Source organism: Magnolia sinica, chromosome 9 (assembly GCF_029962835.1).
Source record: "Magnolia sinica isolate HGM2019 chromosome 9, MsV1, whole genome shotgun sequence".
In the NCBI taxonomy this organism is placed as follows: Eukaryota; Viridiplantae; Streptophyta; class Magnoliopsida; order Magnoliales; family Magnoliaceae; genus Magnolia; species Magnolia sinica.
Genome location: NC_080581.1, coordinates 88,226,124 through 88,244,392, shown reverse-complemented (window position 1 = coordinate 88,244,392; position 18,269 = coordinate 88,226,124). Strand labels below are relative to the sequence as shown.

Here is an 18,269-nt window from a genome sequence, read left to right as displayed (position 1 = left end):
AAAGATCAAAATTTTATTTAATTTTTAATATTTGTAAAACCGATTGTAAAAAGAAGAAAGGTTCCGTTTCGACCCAACTATACCTCCTTTCCCAAGACCAATCCTGGGGACTCCTTTTTGATTATCCTTATTGCAAAGGATGCCAGGTTTTGGTGAACCCGAATCCCTTAAAAATCCTTCTCCATGGCATTTTTAATTCCAACTATCCTTCCCGGGCAATGTTACTCCGAAGGAAAATGGATACTTAAGGCACTTTCCCCCCTCAATCATCCCCCTTTCGCAATGGCCCTTGTTTTAAAGGTTTTAACCCATATTCGCTTTTGGAAATTTATTTTTCCACCAAAACAATTCCTTGAACTATTTTTGTGGTTTGTACCTCCGGATATCTTCAACCTTCACCAAACATTTTGGTCTTTGGAAAATTTAACCCGAGTTCGGGGTTTATCTAAATTATTTTCCGCCCATGTTGCTTTGTTGATAATTCCCATAACATCATCCAGAAACTTTTATTTTTATCCTTTAAATTGGTTCCTCCGGGCTAATGTTCCACATAAACCCCCCTCACAGCTAGCCTTAAGGAAGCTTCGACAGCAATTAACCCCCGCCCAGGCCCAAGTTCCCTTCCCCCAAACCCTTACTTAACAACCCCAAAAATCCCCAAACCCAACTCCATCAAAAATGTTCCCAAAGGAAACCAACCAAACAATTGAAAACCTTTTTAACAACCCATTGGTCCAATCTTCCCCAAACTCTCAAAGGAACCAACAATGGAAGTTGGCCGAAGGTTGGCACCCCTTTTCTAATAAACTTGGAACGTCCCGAGCTTCCTCCCATTAAATAGGTTCCCTGGTCTTATTTCTTACCTCCACAGAAGCGGTTGTAGGCCAGGCTTTCATCGGGCCGACCAATGAAATTTCAATCCAGCTTTTCCAAGCCTCCCGGACGCAGATGCCAAGAAATGGTGGTTTCTCACCAAATTAGCCCTCGTTTCCTTAACCCGCTTCTTTAAAATTTATTTTCATTCCTACCCCAAATTTTGTAAGACTCGAACCTTTTGTTGAACTTATTTAAACCAAATTTTTGCCTATCAACTCCCCGGAGTTTGGACGGTACTGGGGGTGGGTTTAAATTAAGGGAACATCCTTTGCCGCCAAAAGAACCATCTTGTAAAACCTTCTTTGGTTGTTGGATGAATTTAAACCCGGCTTTCCTTTTTAAGCTATTTTTGATCTGTTTAAGGTTTTCCAAAGATTTGGTCCACTTTATTTTGGTAAGGCCCTCACGTCTTCATTTGCTCCAAAAAGTACATTCCCTTAAAACCAATATGGATGGGGCCCAAACCGTTACTATTCCGCTTCGTATTTTTTATGTACCTTGACGACACATAAACCAAAGATTGGTTCTCGTCCTTTAAACCCATCTTTTGTATCGAATGGCCCAATTTTCTCAATAAGGGAGAATGGGTCCTTGTTAAAGCGTACTTTCCTAATTGGTTTAAACAGGGCTCTTCTCACAAACCCTCAATTAAGGTTCCCGAAAAATGCCTTTTTCCGTCGGTTTGCCCGGTGTAATAAAACGTTTTCCTTCCCCAAAGCTATCTTTCTTCCAAACCTTCCGGGTTTTAAAAGCAACCACTTTTTCTTTCCACTTAAGGTCCTCCACCGCACCGGCCTTCTTCCGGTTTTGGGTGTGTCTTTTGTACTTAAAACTACGCCTCTTGTCTTGTGAGTTGGTGTTTGGGCCATTTCCTAGGGTAAATGTTATATTATTATCCATCTATGGATTAAGGTTGTCCTTCTTTCGATTGTTCTTTCCTCTTTGGCCCTACTTCCATCTTTCAAACCAAAAATTTTGGTTTCCAACATGGGAAAGATTACCTCCTTGTGGAATTGAGGGGATAGGAGAAAATTGGTGTGATAATGGGCCTTTGAGTTAACCAATTGTAAAGGGGAATGGTTCGAATGGTAACTTGTTTGTGAATTGGAAAAATTTATCCTATTAATTCAAATTTTAACCGAATTTTTCCCTTTTAAAAGTGGCAAACATTCCAAATCTCCATTTAAATATTAATAGAATTCATACAATATAAAGAAGCTTCTGCATAATCTAGAAAATAAAATAAAATTACACCAACATCTACAACAGAGATCTTCTCATACAATCTTCTGAAAAGAAAGGAGCATCTCCCTATTGTACAATACCAAAATCTTCCCTATAACCAAACAAGAACCCATACTACAACTATAAAGAAGACTAAATGTCCAAATACAAGTACCAAAAGATCGGTTTTGAGAGTGTTTCTTCTTAGCTCCACAATCAGCCAAATGCACTTCAATTCACCTGAAACTTGCAAACCAAAACAATCAATCATTATACAGTCCTAGCTTACACTAGAGTAAAAAATTTGAACATGCATTGGTTGATTATCATTAAGTCCCCTAGAACAAGAGAAACTGTCAGTCTCATTCAAAATGCATTTATTTTCAAAAATGAAATTTCTTCCAAGTGTAAGAAATTCTATCATTTAGACTTCATGAGCACCTTCTCAAATACAAAGTCCTAAATCTCCTAAATTAATTAGTTATCTTCGTCTATTGTGTAAACATCACATTGTGGAAAGCATTTCAATCGATTTGCTTGATGCTAAAGATTTTTCCAATTCGAATGATTGCATGCAATTCAAGCTAATTCAAATCCCATTTTTCTTGTTTCCTTTTTTCTTAATTAGAATTTGAATTTATTTCATAGTCTTTTAATTCATGGAAGAAACCATGTTTAAGGACAACTACAAATTTCCATGTATGCTACTGATTAATTTCCAAGTCTCCACGGCCCAACATTACCTTTCAATTTGTGGCCTGCAAACAGGTTGATAATATGATACTAGTCTACATTCAACTAAGAAAGTCCCAAAATTGGTGCCTGGGGACTTCAACTTGACGTTTTTGGTGCATGATGGTTCTTGATAAGAAAATTTGGGAGTCGAAATACCAAAACCCCCTGGTAGGCAAAATCTCTAATTAGGGATTTTGCCATAGCAAAAATGGGTCCCCAAACAAGGATTTAATTAAATTAGGAAAATTTCCTAAATAGGGTGAAACCCCATGTTAGGAAAATCCACAATTACATTTTTTGATTCAGAACATGAATTTAGTGAGCTTTTTTTAAAAAAAAGTGAAGACAAAAATACCTTCAAAATTTTCGAAACCAGAGCTGGTGTTGCTGTCACTCGCTGCCACTGTTGGCGTCGCTGCCACTGCTGCTATATTAAATATAAAAAATAAAAAATAAAAAATAAAACCTGGTAAATGGAGAGAGATATGGACAGAGAAAGGAGAGCGCGAGAGGGAGGTGGCAAGAGAGAACGAGAGGGGGGGAGAGAGCGAATTGTCTTTCGATCTTGCAATGTTTAAGAAAAATAATAATGAGAAAAAAAAAAAAAAAGACAAAAAAGCCATCCTTACTCTTATGTGATGATAAGAGAGGATATGTGTCGGAACTTAAACCAGTCCTCTCCCTCATTCTCTCTCACCCTTTCTTTCAATTCTTCTGACATGTCTTCCAACTTCAATTCTTGAAGGGTGGTGGAATGTCGCAATCCATCTGGAAGCATCTTCAATCTTTTGCAGTTAACAATCTCTAAACATCTAAGATTCGGCATCACTCCTTCCTCCACTCTCCACTCCACTAATTCATACAATCCATTAATAAGCAAAACGTTGAGCAGCGGAGCGGAAACCCTCCAACAGAGCAAATCATTTCCTTTCCTCTGTAAGATTCCCGTTGTAAACTGAGAATCCGAAGGTTTGGCAGTTTCTCCTGCATTCCCATCGGATCTTGCTCTAAACGAGACACTTTCAAGCATATCTGGCTAAGGTTTGGTGGGAAATCATGCAGTGCAGGTAATCTCTCTAAGCGTCCTCTCAAATGCATGTTATAAAGATGCTGATGATTTGAGGACTCAAAAGCTAGAATCGAGATTCTAGATCTTTCCTCTAGCAACAGTGATCTGAGGTGGACCAATTTATATATTAAACGGGATAAGCCATATTGAGATATCCACATATCCACAATTCTCTCAAATTAGTCAGATTCTCCGACTCATCTTCTATCCAGCTGCCTGCCTCTACTATTGATAGAGTTTGGAGATTGTTTAAGCGATGGAATGGCGTGTTGCAATTGATTCGACAACCATGTGGTAGCAGTAGATGTCGTATCTGTTCCATTTTCCAAATATCAACAGGTAGCATATGGATATTTGTAGATTGTAGATTGAGAGTCTGTAAATTGGAGAGGCGGGTTATGGTGGATGGTAGCATTGATAATTCAGTGTTATTCATGAGACATAAGTACCGCAGATGGATTAGAGACCCAATTTCATCTGGGAGAGTGTAGGGAGTAGAGAGCCCTATGTTTCGGAGATCCATCACCAAGAAATTTGAAAGCTGCACAGAGGCTTTTCAACACTGGTGTTTCCATCCTTTGAAACCATGGATTGAAATGCAACAAAGAGCGGAGGTTTTGTGTTGAGCGGTTAAGAGAGATGTAGATCACATGACAATTAATTACAAGTTGGCGTGCTTTTGTCCATGATGTAGGCGTTGTGCTCCATTCACGTCCAGAAATCTCTCTTCCTTGGCTTTTGCTATTGAGAGGCTCCGTAGGAGATCATGAATTCGACATTTTTCAGCAGTTCCATTGCTCTTCCTTTTCGACACCTGAATCATGCTTCTACTGATGAGCTCATTCATGTAATCCTCTGCAACATCCTCCATTTCTTCTCCTCCTCTTTTTTGCACAAACCCTTCAGCTATCCACAACCGAATCAATTCTGCCACATCAATTTCAGAGTCTTCAGGAAAAGCTCCGAGATAAAGAAAGCAGGGCGTCAAGTCATAGGGCAAGTCATGGTAGCTGAGAGCCAATATGCCGGAGATTCAATCTTCGCTTTCATTCAACTTTTAAGCACTTTCTCCCACTCTTTCACTGACTTGTCTTTCCTTGATAGAACACCTCCTAATACTGTGATTGCTAGAGGTAAACCTCCACATTTTGCAACCATCCTCTCCCCAACTTCTCTAGATATGGAGGGCATTCAGGAGTAGGCTTTGCAAGTGCTTTCTTACAAATCAGATCCCAGCTCTCGTTTTCATCCAAAAAACTCATTATATGGGGTGTGCTCTGTGGATCTGCATACCTTGCGATGTCTTCATTGCGAGTGGTGAGCAGCACTCTGCTGCCATTTTTCCCATCTGGAAATGCAGAAACCAAACCATCCCAAGCATCTCTAGTCCATATATCATCTATTACCACCAGATATTTCTTCCCTTCCAAGTACTCAGAGACCACCTTCTGCAAGTCTTCCTCAATCATCATTTCCCATTTGCCTCGTGAGAGACCTTGAAAGCATTTTATAATGCTTAGTAAAAGCTCTCGCACTTGATATTCTTGAGACACATACACCCAAGCATGAAATTTGAAAGTCTTCTTTACATTTTTGTCATCATAAACTTTCTTAGCAAGAGTAGTCTTACCTATTCCTCCCATACCAGTGATTGAAATTACAGCACGTCGCACATCTCCTTCAGTCAGCTGCCTCACCAGTTTCTCTGTCTCGTCTTCAACACCCACCACATCGGCTTCCTCGACGATGGGAGCCCTCTTCTCCCTCCATGTGTGACTTTGATTCGAAGAAGAAGAAGAAGAAGAAGCTTCTCCATATGCTGGTATATTGTCGATACCATACACTGATCGGTTAGACAAGATCTCATCTAGCCTTCTTTCTATGTCGCTGATCTTCTTTCCAACTTGGAGGGTGGCTGGTATGTCTTTGACGCCGCAAGCAAAACTTCGTACGGATCCCATGAATCTAGCACTATCATCTCCTTGCCGTTTTTCAATCTTAAAGTTATATGAGTCGATGACGTCCTCAGCATCGGAGGCTACTTCTCTTATTTCGCCCATCCAACGCTTAACTGCATCATTCTTTCTGCACTTCCCATCGATGTCATTGAATAAGTCACGTATATCTTCCAGTTTTTCCTGAAGAGATGTGACTCGCTCATGTACTCCCTGCAGGAAATATGCTTCCTGCGTTAGGAAATCCATCAATTTTTGTAAGGCGAACTGAACATTAATCTCAGCCATTCTCTCTCTCTCTCTCGTTACGAAACCTGTCTTCAAAACTAGGCTTTCTGCAAATCTATTTTCTTCTCGAAGATATCGCCGTTGTAAACCAAAGGCACTAAATTACGGTTGTCACTCTGTCCTAGCCCGGATTGCAATTCTGAACCTAAACCCGATCCATTTAGATCTCAAATAAGGAAACGGATTGGCTACTCCCCCCACCATGATGTATGTGTTTCATCCACTCAGTTCATCAATTTTTACAGATCATTTTAGCACTTGATCCCAAAAATGAGAGGGATATAAATCTCAGGTGGACCACACCACAGGAAAACAATAGTGATTAGACATCCACCATTAAAATCTTCCTAAGGCCCACTGTACTGTTTATTTGAATTACAATCTGTTTATTAGGTCATACAGACCCAGATGAAGGGGGGGAACAAAAAAAAACCCCAAATATCATCTTGATACAAAACTTTTGTGGCCCCAAAAAGTTTTTAACGGTCGACGACGCTCATTCAACACTTTTTCCTGTAATGTGGTCCACTTGGGATTGGGATATACCTCATTTTTTGTCTCAAACCATAAAATGATCTATAAAAATAGATGGACGGCATGGATGAAACACATACATCATGGTGGGGCCCACAGAGTACCGACCATCAGCCATTGGCTGGTGGCAGGGGAGTAGCCAATCCGTTTCCCTCAAATAAGCATCACGGTGTACCTTTGGAAGGTTTCAACAGTGGGTGTCACTCTCCTCACTGATTTCTGTGGTGGGGTCCACTCTATCTTTGGATCTGTTTCATCCTTTGGATCATGCCCTAAAATGTTCTCTCCAAATGGATGGACGGTGTGGATACAACACATACATCACGTTTGGGTCCACAGAACTTGGTGACGTCGGCCAGTTACGGCCCGGCTCGACTTACAATCGGGCTCCTGATTTAAGCCCGAGCTTGTCAGTCAGGTCTGATAGCACAATACGGGCCAAGCCCGAAGGGCTGTCGGGACTACCTGGCCCATTGACAGCCCTAGGCAGTGACGCTCCTCGTGCTGAGTTGTACGAACGGATCCAAGGAAATCAAAGTTACATGGGCCTACAATAATGTATTTATTATATCCACTGTTAAAACATTCATAATGCCTACCAAAACATTTATTTTTCATCCAATCTTTTCATAATGTCACATGGACATGGATGAAGAGGAAAAACAAATATCATATTGATTCAAAACTTTTGCTACCCATATGGGTTTCAATAGTAGACGTTTAATTCCTTACTGGTTTTTCAGTGTGGTCCACTTGATCTTTGCATCTGCCTTATTTATCAGCTCAAGCCCTCAATGAGCTCGCCAAATGGACAGACGGTTTGGATGTTTATCTCACATAGTGATCTGTTTGCACAAGTGAAGCCTTGAGTGTTGTCTACTCAAGTCAGGCTATTGAAAGTAGATGATAGAAAAGAGGAGAGGAGAGAAGGATCCTATTTCTTCATCTAAGGCCCACCTCGATGCCAGCTGTACTTAGCTCAAGCTAATGTTGGAATGTGATCTCAAAAATTAGACATATCTAAAACTCAAGTAGATCACACTAAATAAAAAGTGGAGCTAAATGCTTATAATGAGAAATCCCTTGTGTGAGGGTTCTAAAGCATTTTAGAATCGCTACTTTCATGAATTTGGATCTGCCTTATTTGAGGCCTATGCCATAAAATGATCTCACAAAATGAATAATCAGTGTAAATATGACACATACATTATGGGGCCACAGAACTTAGTGACTTCAGCACACCACCAAGGCCCATGTGCATTGGATCACCCTTGATTTTGAGCACGTGGATAGTGAAAAATGGTGGGTCGGTTGGATTTGTCACAAGCTTCACAAAAGTGGGCCCCGCCATGATTGGGGCCCATGGCGATGTTTCATAGTAATCCAATCCGTCCACAAGTTTGGCAGAACATTCTACGTGGGGTATCAAAAGATGGGGCATATATATCCATAGCTCAAATGGGCCACAATATAAGAAACAGTGAACTGTTAAAGGCCACCATCTGATTTTCATGCTGTGGGACCACCTGTGCCTTAGATCAGCTTCAATTTTGAGCCAACAACGTCAAATGAGATAGGGAAAATGGTGAATAGGTTGGATCTGCTTTATAGTGACTGCTTTCATGAGCTTTGGATCTGCCTTATTTGAGGCCTATGCTATAAAATGATCTCACAACAAAATGGATGGATGGTGTAGATATGACACACATACATTAATATCTAATATTTGGTAGCGTCGTGAGATCCATGAAAACATATGATCTGATATGTCTCGGAAGATCTGATATGCATGAAAATAAGTAACATCAAACACCACATAAATTATTATTTGATAGAATTTGCATTAAACAGAATACCAAAGGAGGGGGATTGTTCATAGGCCTCCACAATCTTGTTCTTGTTTTTGGGAGTACGTCACCTATAATTTATTAATGCAGTAAAGCTAATTGCAAACCTGGTAGAAATGGGACCACCCACCTTCCATACAAAAACAAAATCAAAACAGACGAGAGGCTAACAACCATCTACTGGGAGAATAAATAAATAAATAACAGGCAGGTTTCTGTGAAAGTCTTCGCCCATCCTTTTTAGTAATTTTATCTGTTTTTTATAAATCATCTTAGGACAAGAGACCAAAAATCATGTAGATTGGGTAAACAGATACATCACGGTGGACCACGGACACAACTGCCCCTTAGTAGCTAGATAGGGGCGGGGTAGGACGCAATCCCCGTCCGGCTGAGATATGGACTCAAATTAGGAAATTGGATTCCCTACTGAGTCAATACACTCTTATAGCACTGAGTAAACTTTGTTGGGCCCACCATGAATGTATGTGGTTTATCCGTGCCATCCATCCGTTTTCCAGTTCACTTTTGATGTAGAGTGGGTCGTGGACAGTTACATGGCCAAGATAGATCAGAAAAGGCCCGGTCGACAACAGAAGTGATCCAGACCATTGAACCTTAAATCGGGCGTATCTTGTAATCCGGAATGACTTATCTGATGTAAAATATATGATTTTGGAGTAGAACGAGCTACTGAAGCCAACCAACCCTGCTATGCTGGGTTACGCAGCCCGGAATTGTGAAAAACCCCTGGATCTACGGTCGTTTTCCTGTTTTAATTTCGTTTTTACTATAAATAGTAAGTTTTAGTTTGATTATAACTCTCCATCCGTCGGGCTTTAGGAGTTGCGCCCAAGGTGAAAAGAGCTTAGAATAATTAGGAGAACGGTTTGGTGAAGCCAAATAGGACACTTACTATTTTTGGCCGAAAACCTTGCGCACTAGTAGACGTCATGACCGTCTATAAATGGTAAGTTTACTATTTATAGTAAGTCGCGGATTCCAGGAGTTTGAGTTGTAGTTTGATTCTAATTTCTTTCACATTGCTTGGTACCCCTATTTAAAGGGTTGTGAACTCGTTTTTATTAATCAATTAATCAATTTCGAATTCATTAGAATTTATTTCTATTTTCTACTTTCTTTCCTCGTGGATTCGAGAAGTCTCTGTGAGGAGTCCAGAGAAGCTCCATAGATTCGGAGTAGTTATCCTCATCACGTTCATCTCTGCGTCAATTTTGGTCCCTGAGAAGTTTTCAACGGTAAACATTCAATTCACACTAATTCCTGCAGTGTGGTCCACTTGAGAAAGAAAGAAAGTCGCTGATAGACACTCCCGCACGTGTCCAAAGTCTCGCACGAATACATCTCCCATATCAGAACACATTCTCTCTATTAGCTACCCCTCTTGCCACCTCTTTCTTGCTCACGGACGCGGATTAGCTACTGAACTCGGCAGTAAATGTTTTGCAGAGTCAATCCCCAACCAATGCCTCGGGCCCATAGCAATGTTTTAGAGTAATCCAATCTGTTCATAAGTTTGGCAGAACATTCTACTGGTGTATCAAAATATGGAGCATATCCACAGGAACATAGCTCGAGTGGGCCAAAATGTCAGAAACAGTGAACTGTTAAAGGTCACCATCTGATTTTTCTTGCCATGGGTACACCTGTACCTTAGATCAGCCTCAATTTTAAGTCCACACCATAAAATGAGATAGGAAAAATGGCGAATAGGTTGGATTTATCACAAGCCTCATGAAAGTGGGACCCATCAAGATTGAAGGTTGTATCAGGACCCGATGCAATTCACATCTGTGACTACTCGTGTCCGACTAGATTCGAGATGGATACGGTGATCTTTTGGCCCACTCTGCCGGTTGAGAGAAATCCAATCTGTCTACAGGATTTTCCAGGTCAATCTTTGTATGGCACCGAAAGATAAAGATGGACAATTAAAGGCCACCATTCTAATTTTTCCAGCTGTGGAACCCATCTGTGATATGGATTAGCCTCAATTTTGGGACCATGCTTTAAAATGTGATGAGGAAAATGGTGGACGGTCCGGATTTGTCAAAAGCCTAATGAAAGTGGCCCACCTAGCTTCCTGGTTTCTTTAGAGTTAGATGCCAAAAGGATTTTGCAATTAATTTCGTAAATACCAAAACACTTTTATCGAAGCACATGCGAGGCTCAAAGCTAGTGACTTTGTCCCTATTGGTCAAGCAACTGCGATTTTGAATAAATAATCTAAAAGTAATAATTTTTCAGACTATAAACCAAAACAGAGGAGGTAATTTTTCATTCTATAAATCAAAACAGAGGCGGCTTATGAGAAAAATCCCTTCTTTTTTTAAAAAAATATTTTTTTATTTTTTCTATAGAAGGGTTGGATGAGTGGGATTATTTTATCACACCATGCTCCAGTGTGGACAGTCTCCACTGTTTGAATGGTCTGGATTGAATTACGTCCGAGCAGTTCGGTGGCTTTAATTTGAGGAGTAATTCGGTGCTTTGGCAGTGGCCATAATGCTTGATAGTAGGCATTGGAAAATGAATGTGACCTCCGTGTAGCCCAAATCTCTGTAGGGCCGGCCATGATGCTTGTGTTATATTCATCTGCTTTGTCATCTTGTTTTAAGACCTGGGCCCAAACATGAGGGAGATCCGAAACCCAAGTGCCCCACAGACCAGAAGGCCTGATTTTTGGGTGCTTATGAGAACCTGAGTGGGCTTTTTACCCACTGTGTTGATTTAGGTTTAATAAAATTTGAAGTTTTTGTTATATTTGTTTGGAATACTTCAGCTAATAATGCAAAACCCATTCAACTCTTTTGTAGGTTCTCTCATGGGAGATGCTAGCATTGATAGTTGCAATTGGTGAAACTCTTCCTACACAAATGATATGTATTTTGCTCAGCAACCTTAGAGTATCCTTCATTGAGGTCACAAGCAATGCTCTCAATGCCAAATACGGTTGAAAAATAAGTGGGGCAACTCCAATTCTATGCATTCATGGCACCAGTGGCAGTAGGAAACATATGGAGTATTTGTGCGGAGTTTCTTATAGAGAACCCAACCATAACCATCTTTCTCATATGATGTATTAAACAAAAGTGCTAACTTTTGTAACTCAATCAGATCAATCAGAAATTGTGCAACTCGTCCTATTTTTTTCAATGTATCTTCTTCCAGAAGTTGCGCCTATATGTGGGATGGTTCTCTTCTTCTGTTTGAAACATTATTTTGATGTGATCATTTCTATATGTATATTTACTTTTGGAAAGTCAATTTTAAGTTTTAAAACCATGAAATAGAAGATAATAGAATTTCAAGCGCACAAGAGAATTGCATTATTCAAAAACGTGGGAGCTCACTACTTGAGTATTATTGCATTGAAGAAAAGGAGTGTACAGAGAGGGGCTCCTCATATGAGTGAAGCGGACACAAACTACATAATCATTACAAACAACAAGCCCAACAACAAAATGATACAAGCAGACCACCACCTTACACTGGAACCTGGAGACATACCAAGCATAACAACAACCATCCAAACAGCCACCTCAGACCAACCATGAAGCTCACCATTTTGCAGCAAGAAGACATCAAAAGCTGGTCTTTACACAATCATCTGTAATAAAATTCTTCTCACTGCATGACATCAAGAAGCTTCTGCAGAATCTAAAAAAACAAATTACACCAACATCCGCAGTAGGGATCTTCACATAAAATCTTCTCATCCTTAATGTACAAATAGGAAAATTTTCCCTCAAACCAAACAAGAACCCACACAACAACTATAAAGAAGACTAGATGTCTGAATACAAGTACAAAGAGATCTGTTTTGAGAGTGCTTTGTCTTAGCTCCATAATCAGTCGAATCCACTGCAATTGGCCTGAAACTTGTAAACCAAAACAGTCAGTGATTATACAGTCATAGCTTACATTAAATTCCAAAATTTGAACAAGCATTGGCTGCTTATCATGAAGTCACATAGAACATGAGAAATCGTCAGTCTTACTCAAAATGCATTTATTTTCAAAAATGAAATTTCTTCCGAGAGCAAGAAATTCTTTCATTCACACTTCATGACCACATTCTCAAATACAATGTCCTAAATCTTTTAACTTAAATAATTTAACTTCAGTAAACATCGCGTTGTGGAAAGCGTTTCAATCGATTTGCTATACATGCTAAAGAATTTTCCCATTTCGAATGATTGTATGCAATTCAAGCTGATTCGAATCTGGTTTCTTTTTCTTTTTTTCTTTTTCTTAATTACAATTTGAATTTGTTTCATAATCTTTTAATATAGGGACAATTACAAATTTCCATGTATGCTAATGAGAATTTTCAAGTCTCCACCAGCCAACATTGCCTATCAATTTGTGGCCTGCAAACAGGTCAACAATATGATGAGAAAGGCCTGAAATTGATGGCTGGGATTTTCGACTTCAATTATGCAATTTTGGAGTTGAAATATCAAAATCCCCTAGTAGGCAAAAACTCCAATTAGGAATTTTAAATAGCAAAGATGGGTCCTCGTATAGGGATTTAACATATCAATATTCCCAAATTTTAACCAAATTCTCCCATTAAGGATTTAAATTAGAGAAAAATTCTAAATAGTGTAAATCCCCAAATAGGAAAAATCCACAATTACATTTCTTAACTCAAAACCATGAATTCAGCGAGAACAAATTTAAAAAATAAATAAATAAAAAATACCTCCAAAAATTTCAAAACAAGAGCTGGTGTTGTTGCTAGTTGATATTGAAGTCGAGCCTACAGAAAAAAGAAAAAACCTTGTAAATAGCAAGATAGATAATGAGAGTGGAGAGCGTGAGAGGGAGATGGTGAGAGAGAGGTCTCATCTCGTATGCGTGTGGGATGAAGACCCACGTGTGGAGACTTTTTAAACCGATATAATTAGGATTGTCAATGGGCCGGGCTCAGGCCTGTAAACTCATATTTCAAATAGAGCTTTATGTCGAAAACAGTTCGAAATCCAGGCTAAGGCCTACCCTAGGCCTGGCCCGTTGACAACCCTACAAATAGTGTCCGAGAATCACTCACTTTTCCTTGTTTCTTAGTTGCAGGCTCCATCCGGACAATCATAGGATCCAACGAAATGGCTTGTGGTCTCGCTCACAGGAAGGGCTGTCATTGGGCTGGGCCTGGATTAGTATCGGCCCAGATTTTAGACTGGGCCATTGGGCTGGTCCTGGATTAGTCTTGGCCCAGATTTTAAGTTGTTTCAGACTGGGTCATTGGGCCAGCCCTACTCAAAAATCTGGTTTTTCAGATCCGAGCCCAGCCCATTGACACCCCTGCTCACAGGGGACGCGGATTGCGTCCTACCCCCGCCCGTCTTTAGCCACGAACGGGCAGTTCCGTGGGCGGGCCCACTGTCATCTATCGGTTTATCCACGCCGTCCATCCCTCCCCTCGGAAGATCCAACGCTCAAGTGGACCACAACAAATAATAAGCTTGGTTGTATTAAATGCACAAAGCATTAGATGTCAGTAGCATTAAATGCGAGAGTCACCTGTAGTGTGGTCCACTTGAGCGTTGGATCTGCCTAATTTTTGTACTTAAGCCTTAAAATGATCCGAGGGGAGGGATAGACGGCGCAGATAAACCGATAGATGACAGTAGGCCCACCCGCGGAACTGCCCGTTCGTGGCAAAAGACGGGCGGGGGTAGGACGCAATCCGCGTGATCAGAGAGCACAGGAGCATCTTTGTATACAAACAGAGTAGTTTGAAAAGGACTGTAATGCAACAGAGTAAGGTCCATGATAAATGCATTTCTACCGTACACATGGCAAATAAGTGATTGGAACTGCATTGAAATGCCAAAAGCGAATTGTATATCTATCATGCATGGTCTTAGATAAATAATATAAAAAATAAAAAATAAAAATGACAAAAAAGCCATCCTTACTCTTAGTGGATGATAAGAGAGGGTATGTGTTGGATCTTGAACCAGTCCTCTCCCTCGTTCTCTCTCACCCTTTCTTCGAATTCTTCCGTCATCCCAGACAACTTCAATTCTTGAAGGTTGGTGAGATGTCGCATTCCATCTGGAAGCATCTTCAATCTTTTGCAGCTCATAATCCGTAAAGATGTAAGATAAGGCATCGCTCCTTTCTCCACTGTCCACTCCTCTAATTCATTGCATTCCCAAATAATCAAATCGTTGAGAAGCGGAAACCCTCCAGCAGAGAAAACCATTTCCTTTGTCACGTAAGCATCGCCACCATAACGGAGAATCCGAAGGTTGGGCAGCTTCTCCAGCGTTCCCATCGGGTCTTGCTCTAATTTGGATCCATACAAGTGTAACTTGGTGAGGTTAGGTGGGAATTCATGCAGATCCGGTAATTTCTCTAAGCGTCCCCTCAAACGCATGTAATATAGATGGCGATGATTTGAGAAGGACTCAAAAGCTGGAATGAAGCTTCCAGATACTCCCTCTAGACACAATGATCTGAGGTGTACCAATTTAGAAATAGGACGGGATGATGCCATATTGAGATGTCCGCATATCAACAATTCTCTCAAATTGATCAGTTTCTCCAACTCATCTTCTGTCCAGCTGCCAGCCCATATGTTTTTTAGAGTCTGGAGATTGCTTAAGCGGTGAACTGCTGTACCGTTGCTGAATTGACATTCATATTTTACCACTAGATGCCGTAACTGTTCCATCTTCCAAATATCAACTGGTAGCATTTTGATATTTGTACCGAATATATTGAGAGTCTGTAAATTGGAGAGGCGGGTTATGGTGGATGGTAGCCTTCTTAACTCGCCGTTACCCATTAGACATAGGTACCTCAAGTGGATTAGAGACCCAATTTCATCGGGGAGACTAGTGAGCTTTACGTACCGGAGATCCATCACCCGAAGAAATTTGAAAGCCCCGAAGAGGCTTTTCAACACCGGTGTTTCAATCTCTTCCCGCTCGTCATTGTAGTCCAACAAGTTCAACAAAGATCGGAGGTGGTTCTTCTTCTGCGCGAAATAGGCTTGTAAAATTTTCTCTGCAATGAAAACAGTTGAATGGTTTTTTTTTTAAATAAAAAGTTCCTCTTGGTGCAAGGTTTGTAATCCAACTTTGCAAATCCAAGCAAATCATCGTTCCTCCCAAAAAAATAAATAAATAACAAAGAGCGGAGGTGTAGAGTGGAGCGGTTAGAGGAGATGAACTTACGAAGGCCACCAGAAGCAGTAATTGCAAGCCTGCGTGCCGTAGTTGGTGATGTAGTCGCTGCCTTCCCATACACGTCCATAAATCTCTCCTCCTTGGCATTTGCTATGGAGAGGTCGCGTAGAAGATCATGAATACGGCATGTCATAGCTGTTCCATTCGAATTCCTTTCCGCCACCTGAATCATGCTTCTGTTGATTAGCTCTTCTACATAATCCTCTGCAACATCCTCCAGTTCTTCTTCTCCTCTTTGCTGCACAAACCCTTCAGCTATCCACAACTTAATCAAGTCGTCCACTTCAATTTCAGAGTCTTCAGGAAAAGCTCCGAAATAAAGAAAGCAGAACTTCAAGTAATAGGGTAAGTCATGGTAGCTAAGGGCCAATATGCCGGAGATCGCATCTTCGCTTTCATGTAGATGCCATTCCAGACTTGTAAGCACTTTGTACCACTCATTCACTGATTTCTCTTTCCTTGATAGGACGCCTCCTATTACTGCGATGGCTAGAGGTAAACCTCCACATTTCGCAACAATCTTTCCCCCCAACTCCTCCAGATTTGCAGGGCATGGAAGAGCAAGATTTCCAGGAAGTGCTTTCTTACGGAACAATGCCCAGCTCTCACTTTCATTAAGAAATTGCATTTTATGGGGCGTGCTCTGTGCATCTGCATACTTTGCTATTTCTTCCTTGCGAGTGGTAAGTAGCACCCTGCTACCCTTTTGCCTATCTGGAAATGCAGAGACCAAACCATTCCAAGCCTCTCTAGTCCATATATCATCAATTACCACCAGATATTTCTTCCCTTCCAAGAGCTCAAAGAGTTGCTTACGCAAGTCTTCCTCAGGCATCGTCTCCCTTTCATCTCGTCCCAGAGATTTTAGAATGCTCAGGAAAATCTCTCGCAGTCGATGTTCTTGAGACACAGACACCCAGGCATGAAAATCGAACTTCTTCTTTACATCGATGTTATCGTATACTTTCTTAGCGAGAGTAGTCTTACCTATTCCGCCCATACCCGTGATCGAAATGACAGCACGCCGCGCATCTCCTTCAATCAGCTGCCCCACCAGTGTCTTTGTCTCATCTTCAACACCAACCACATCGGCTTCCTCGGCAATGGGAATCCCCTTCTCCCTCCACGTCTGGCTTTGATTTGAGGAAGATGAAGCTTCTCCACATCCTGGTATATTGCTGATGCCATAATCTGATCTGTTGGATGAGATCTCGTTGAGCCTTCTTTCTATGTCACCGATCTCCTTTCCAATCTTGTGGATGAGAAGGAGATCTTTGATCCAATAAGCAAAACTTCGTATGCATCCCATGAATCCAGCACTTGTGTCTCTTCCTTGATTTTGAATGTTAAAGATGTAGGAGTCGATGACATCCTCAGCATCATAAGCTGCTTCTCTTATTTGGGCCACCCAAACCTTAACTCTATCATTATCTCTGCGATTCCCATGGACGTCTTTGAGTAAGGCATCCATCCATAAAAGTTTGTCTCGAAGTGATCTGATCTTACCATCTACTCCGAGTAGCAATTCTGCTTCCTGCGCTAGAAAATCATTCAATCTTTGTATGACGAACTTCACAGCAATATCAGCCATACTCTCTCTCTCTGTCTCTCCTTCAAAAGCTTCTAAGCTCAAAACAAGGCTTTCTCAGGTCAACCTTCAATAGGGGCGCTCAATTATTTCACCCTTTTGTGCTAAAGCAACGGCGCTCAATTATTTCGGACAGGAGCTGCTTTGAGTATCCACCTTGATGTATGGGCCTTATCCACACCGTCTATCCATTGTTTTGTATCATTTTAGAATATAAACCCAAAATTTAGGTAGATCGAAGGCTCAAGTGGACCACACCTCAGGAAGCAGTGGTGACAATGACTCTCACCGTTGAAACTTTTCTAAGGCTAACCGTGATGTTTATTTGTTATCCAATATATTCATAAAGTTACATAGACCTGGATGAAGATAAAACGCAAATATCAGCTCCATTCAAAACTTCTATTTCCCCGGGGTGTTTTCAACTGTAAGACTTTAATTCCCTTTTGTGTAGTCTAAATCTGTCTTGGATTTACCTCAGTTTTGGTTTTATATCATAAAATGATAGGGAAAATGGATGAACGGTGTGGATAAGACCCATACATCACGGTTGCCACTCAAAGCTCCTGCCCGTTCCCACCTTCATACGGGTGGGCGTGGGACGCAATCCACGTTTTGCTTTAGCAACAGCCACGCATTTCGTTCCTCCGTGGGTCTACTGTCTTGTCGGCTTTACATAAACCACGGGAAATAGTTGAATGCCCGCCATTAAAATCTTATCCAACCGCAAAGCTCTCGAACTAAGTTGGTGGTTGTATTTTAGCTTCATCCATGTTTCTTTAACATTATAGTGAATGAAAAATATGTTGTCAGTGTCTTAGATCTGCCAGTAGCACGGTTAGTTCTCTCAATCCCATGGAACAAATGGCAACCTGGTCACTCTCTCGATCACATTGAACAAATGTTGATGCCATCAAGAAAATTTGA

The 18,269-nt window shown here is 40.9% G+C and overlaps 2 protein-coding genes across 6 annotated transcripts in view; both read right to left on the bottom strand.

The window, feature by feature from the left end:
- Positions 1-17,437, bottom strand: part of LOC131255993 (disease resistance protein RPP8-like) — a 41,466-nt gene extending 24,029 nt beyond the window's left edge. For 2 of the 5 annotated variants that reach the window (XM_058256967.1, XM_058256968.1), the window contains exons 1-2: positions 15,743-17,437; positions 14,477-15,572 (exon numbers count right to left, since the gene is read on the bottom strand). In XM_058256967.1, the coding sequence (XP_058112950.1) occupies positions 14,479-15,572; positions 15,743-17,345 (2,697 nt within the window). In that variant the 5' untranslated portion in view covers positions 17,346-17,437 and the 3' untranslated portion in view covers positions 14,477-14,478. Of the gene's footprint in view, positions 1-12,222; positions 12,431-13,257; positions 13,315-14,476; positions 15,573-15,742 lie in introns of those variants that run through there. The other 3 variants (XR_009176552.1, XM_058256970.1, XM_058256969.1) reach the window with 3 other exon arrangements.
- On the bottom strand, positions 4,154-6,108 carry LOC131255331 (disease resistance protein RPP13-like). The gene is made up of 4 exons (XM_058256032.1): positions 5,198-6,108; positions 4,992-5,078; positions 4,570-4,914; positions 4,154-4,217 (listed from the first exon to the last, which is right to left on the bottom strand). Exons 1-4 carry the CDS (start codon positions 6,106-6,108, stop codon positions 4,154-4,156), a joined length of 1,407 nt encoding a protein of 468 aa, XP_058112015.1.
- Positions 17,438-18,269: the final 832 nt, after the last annotated feature.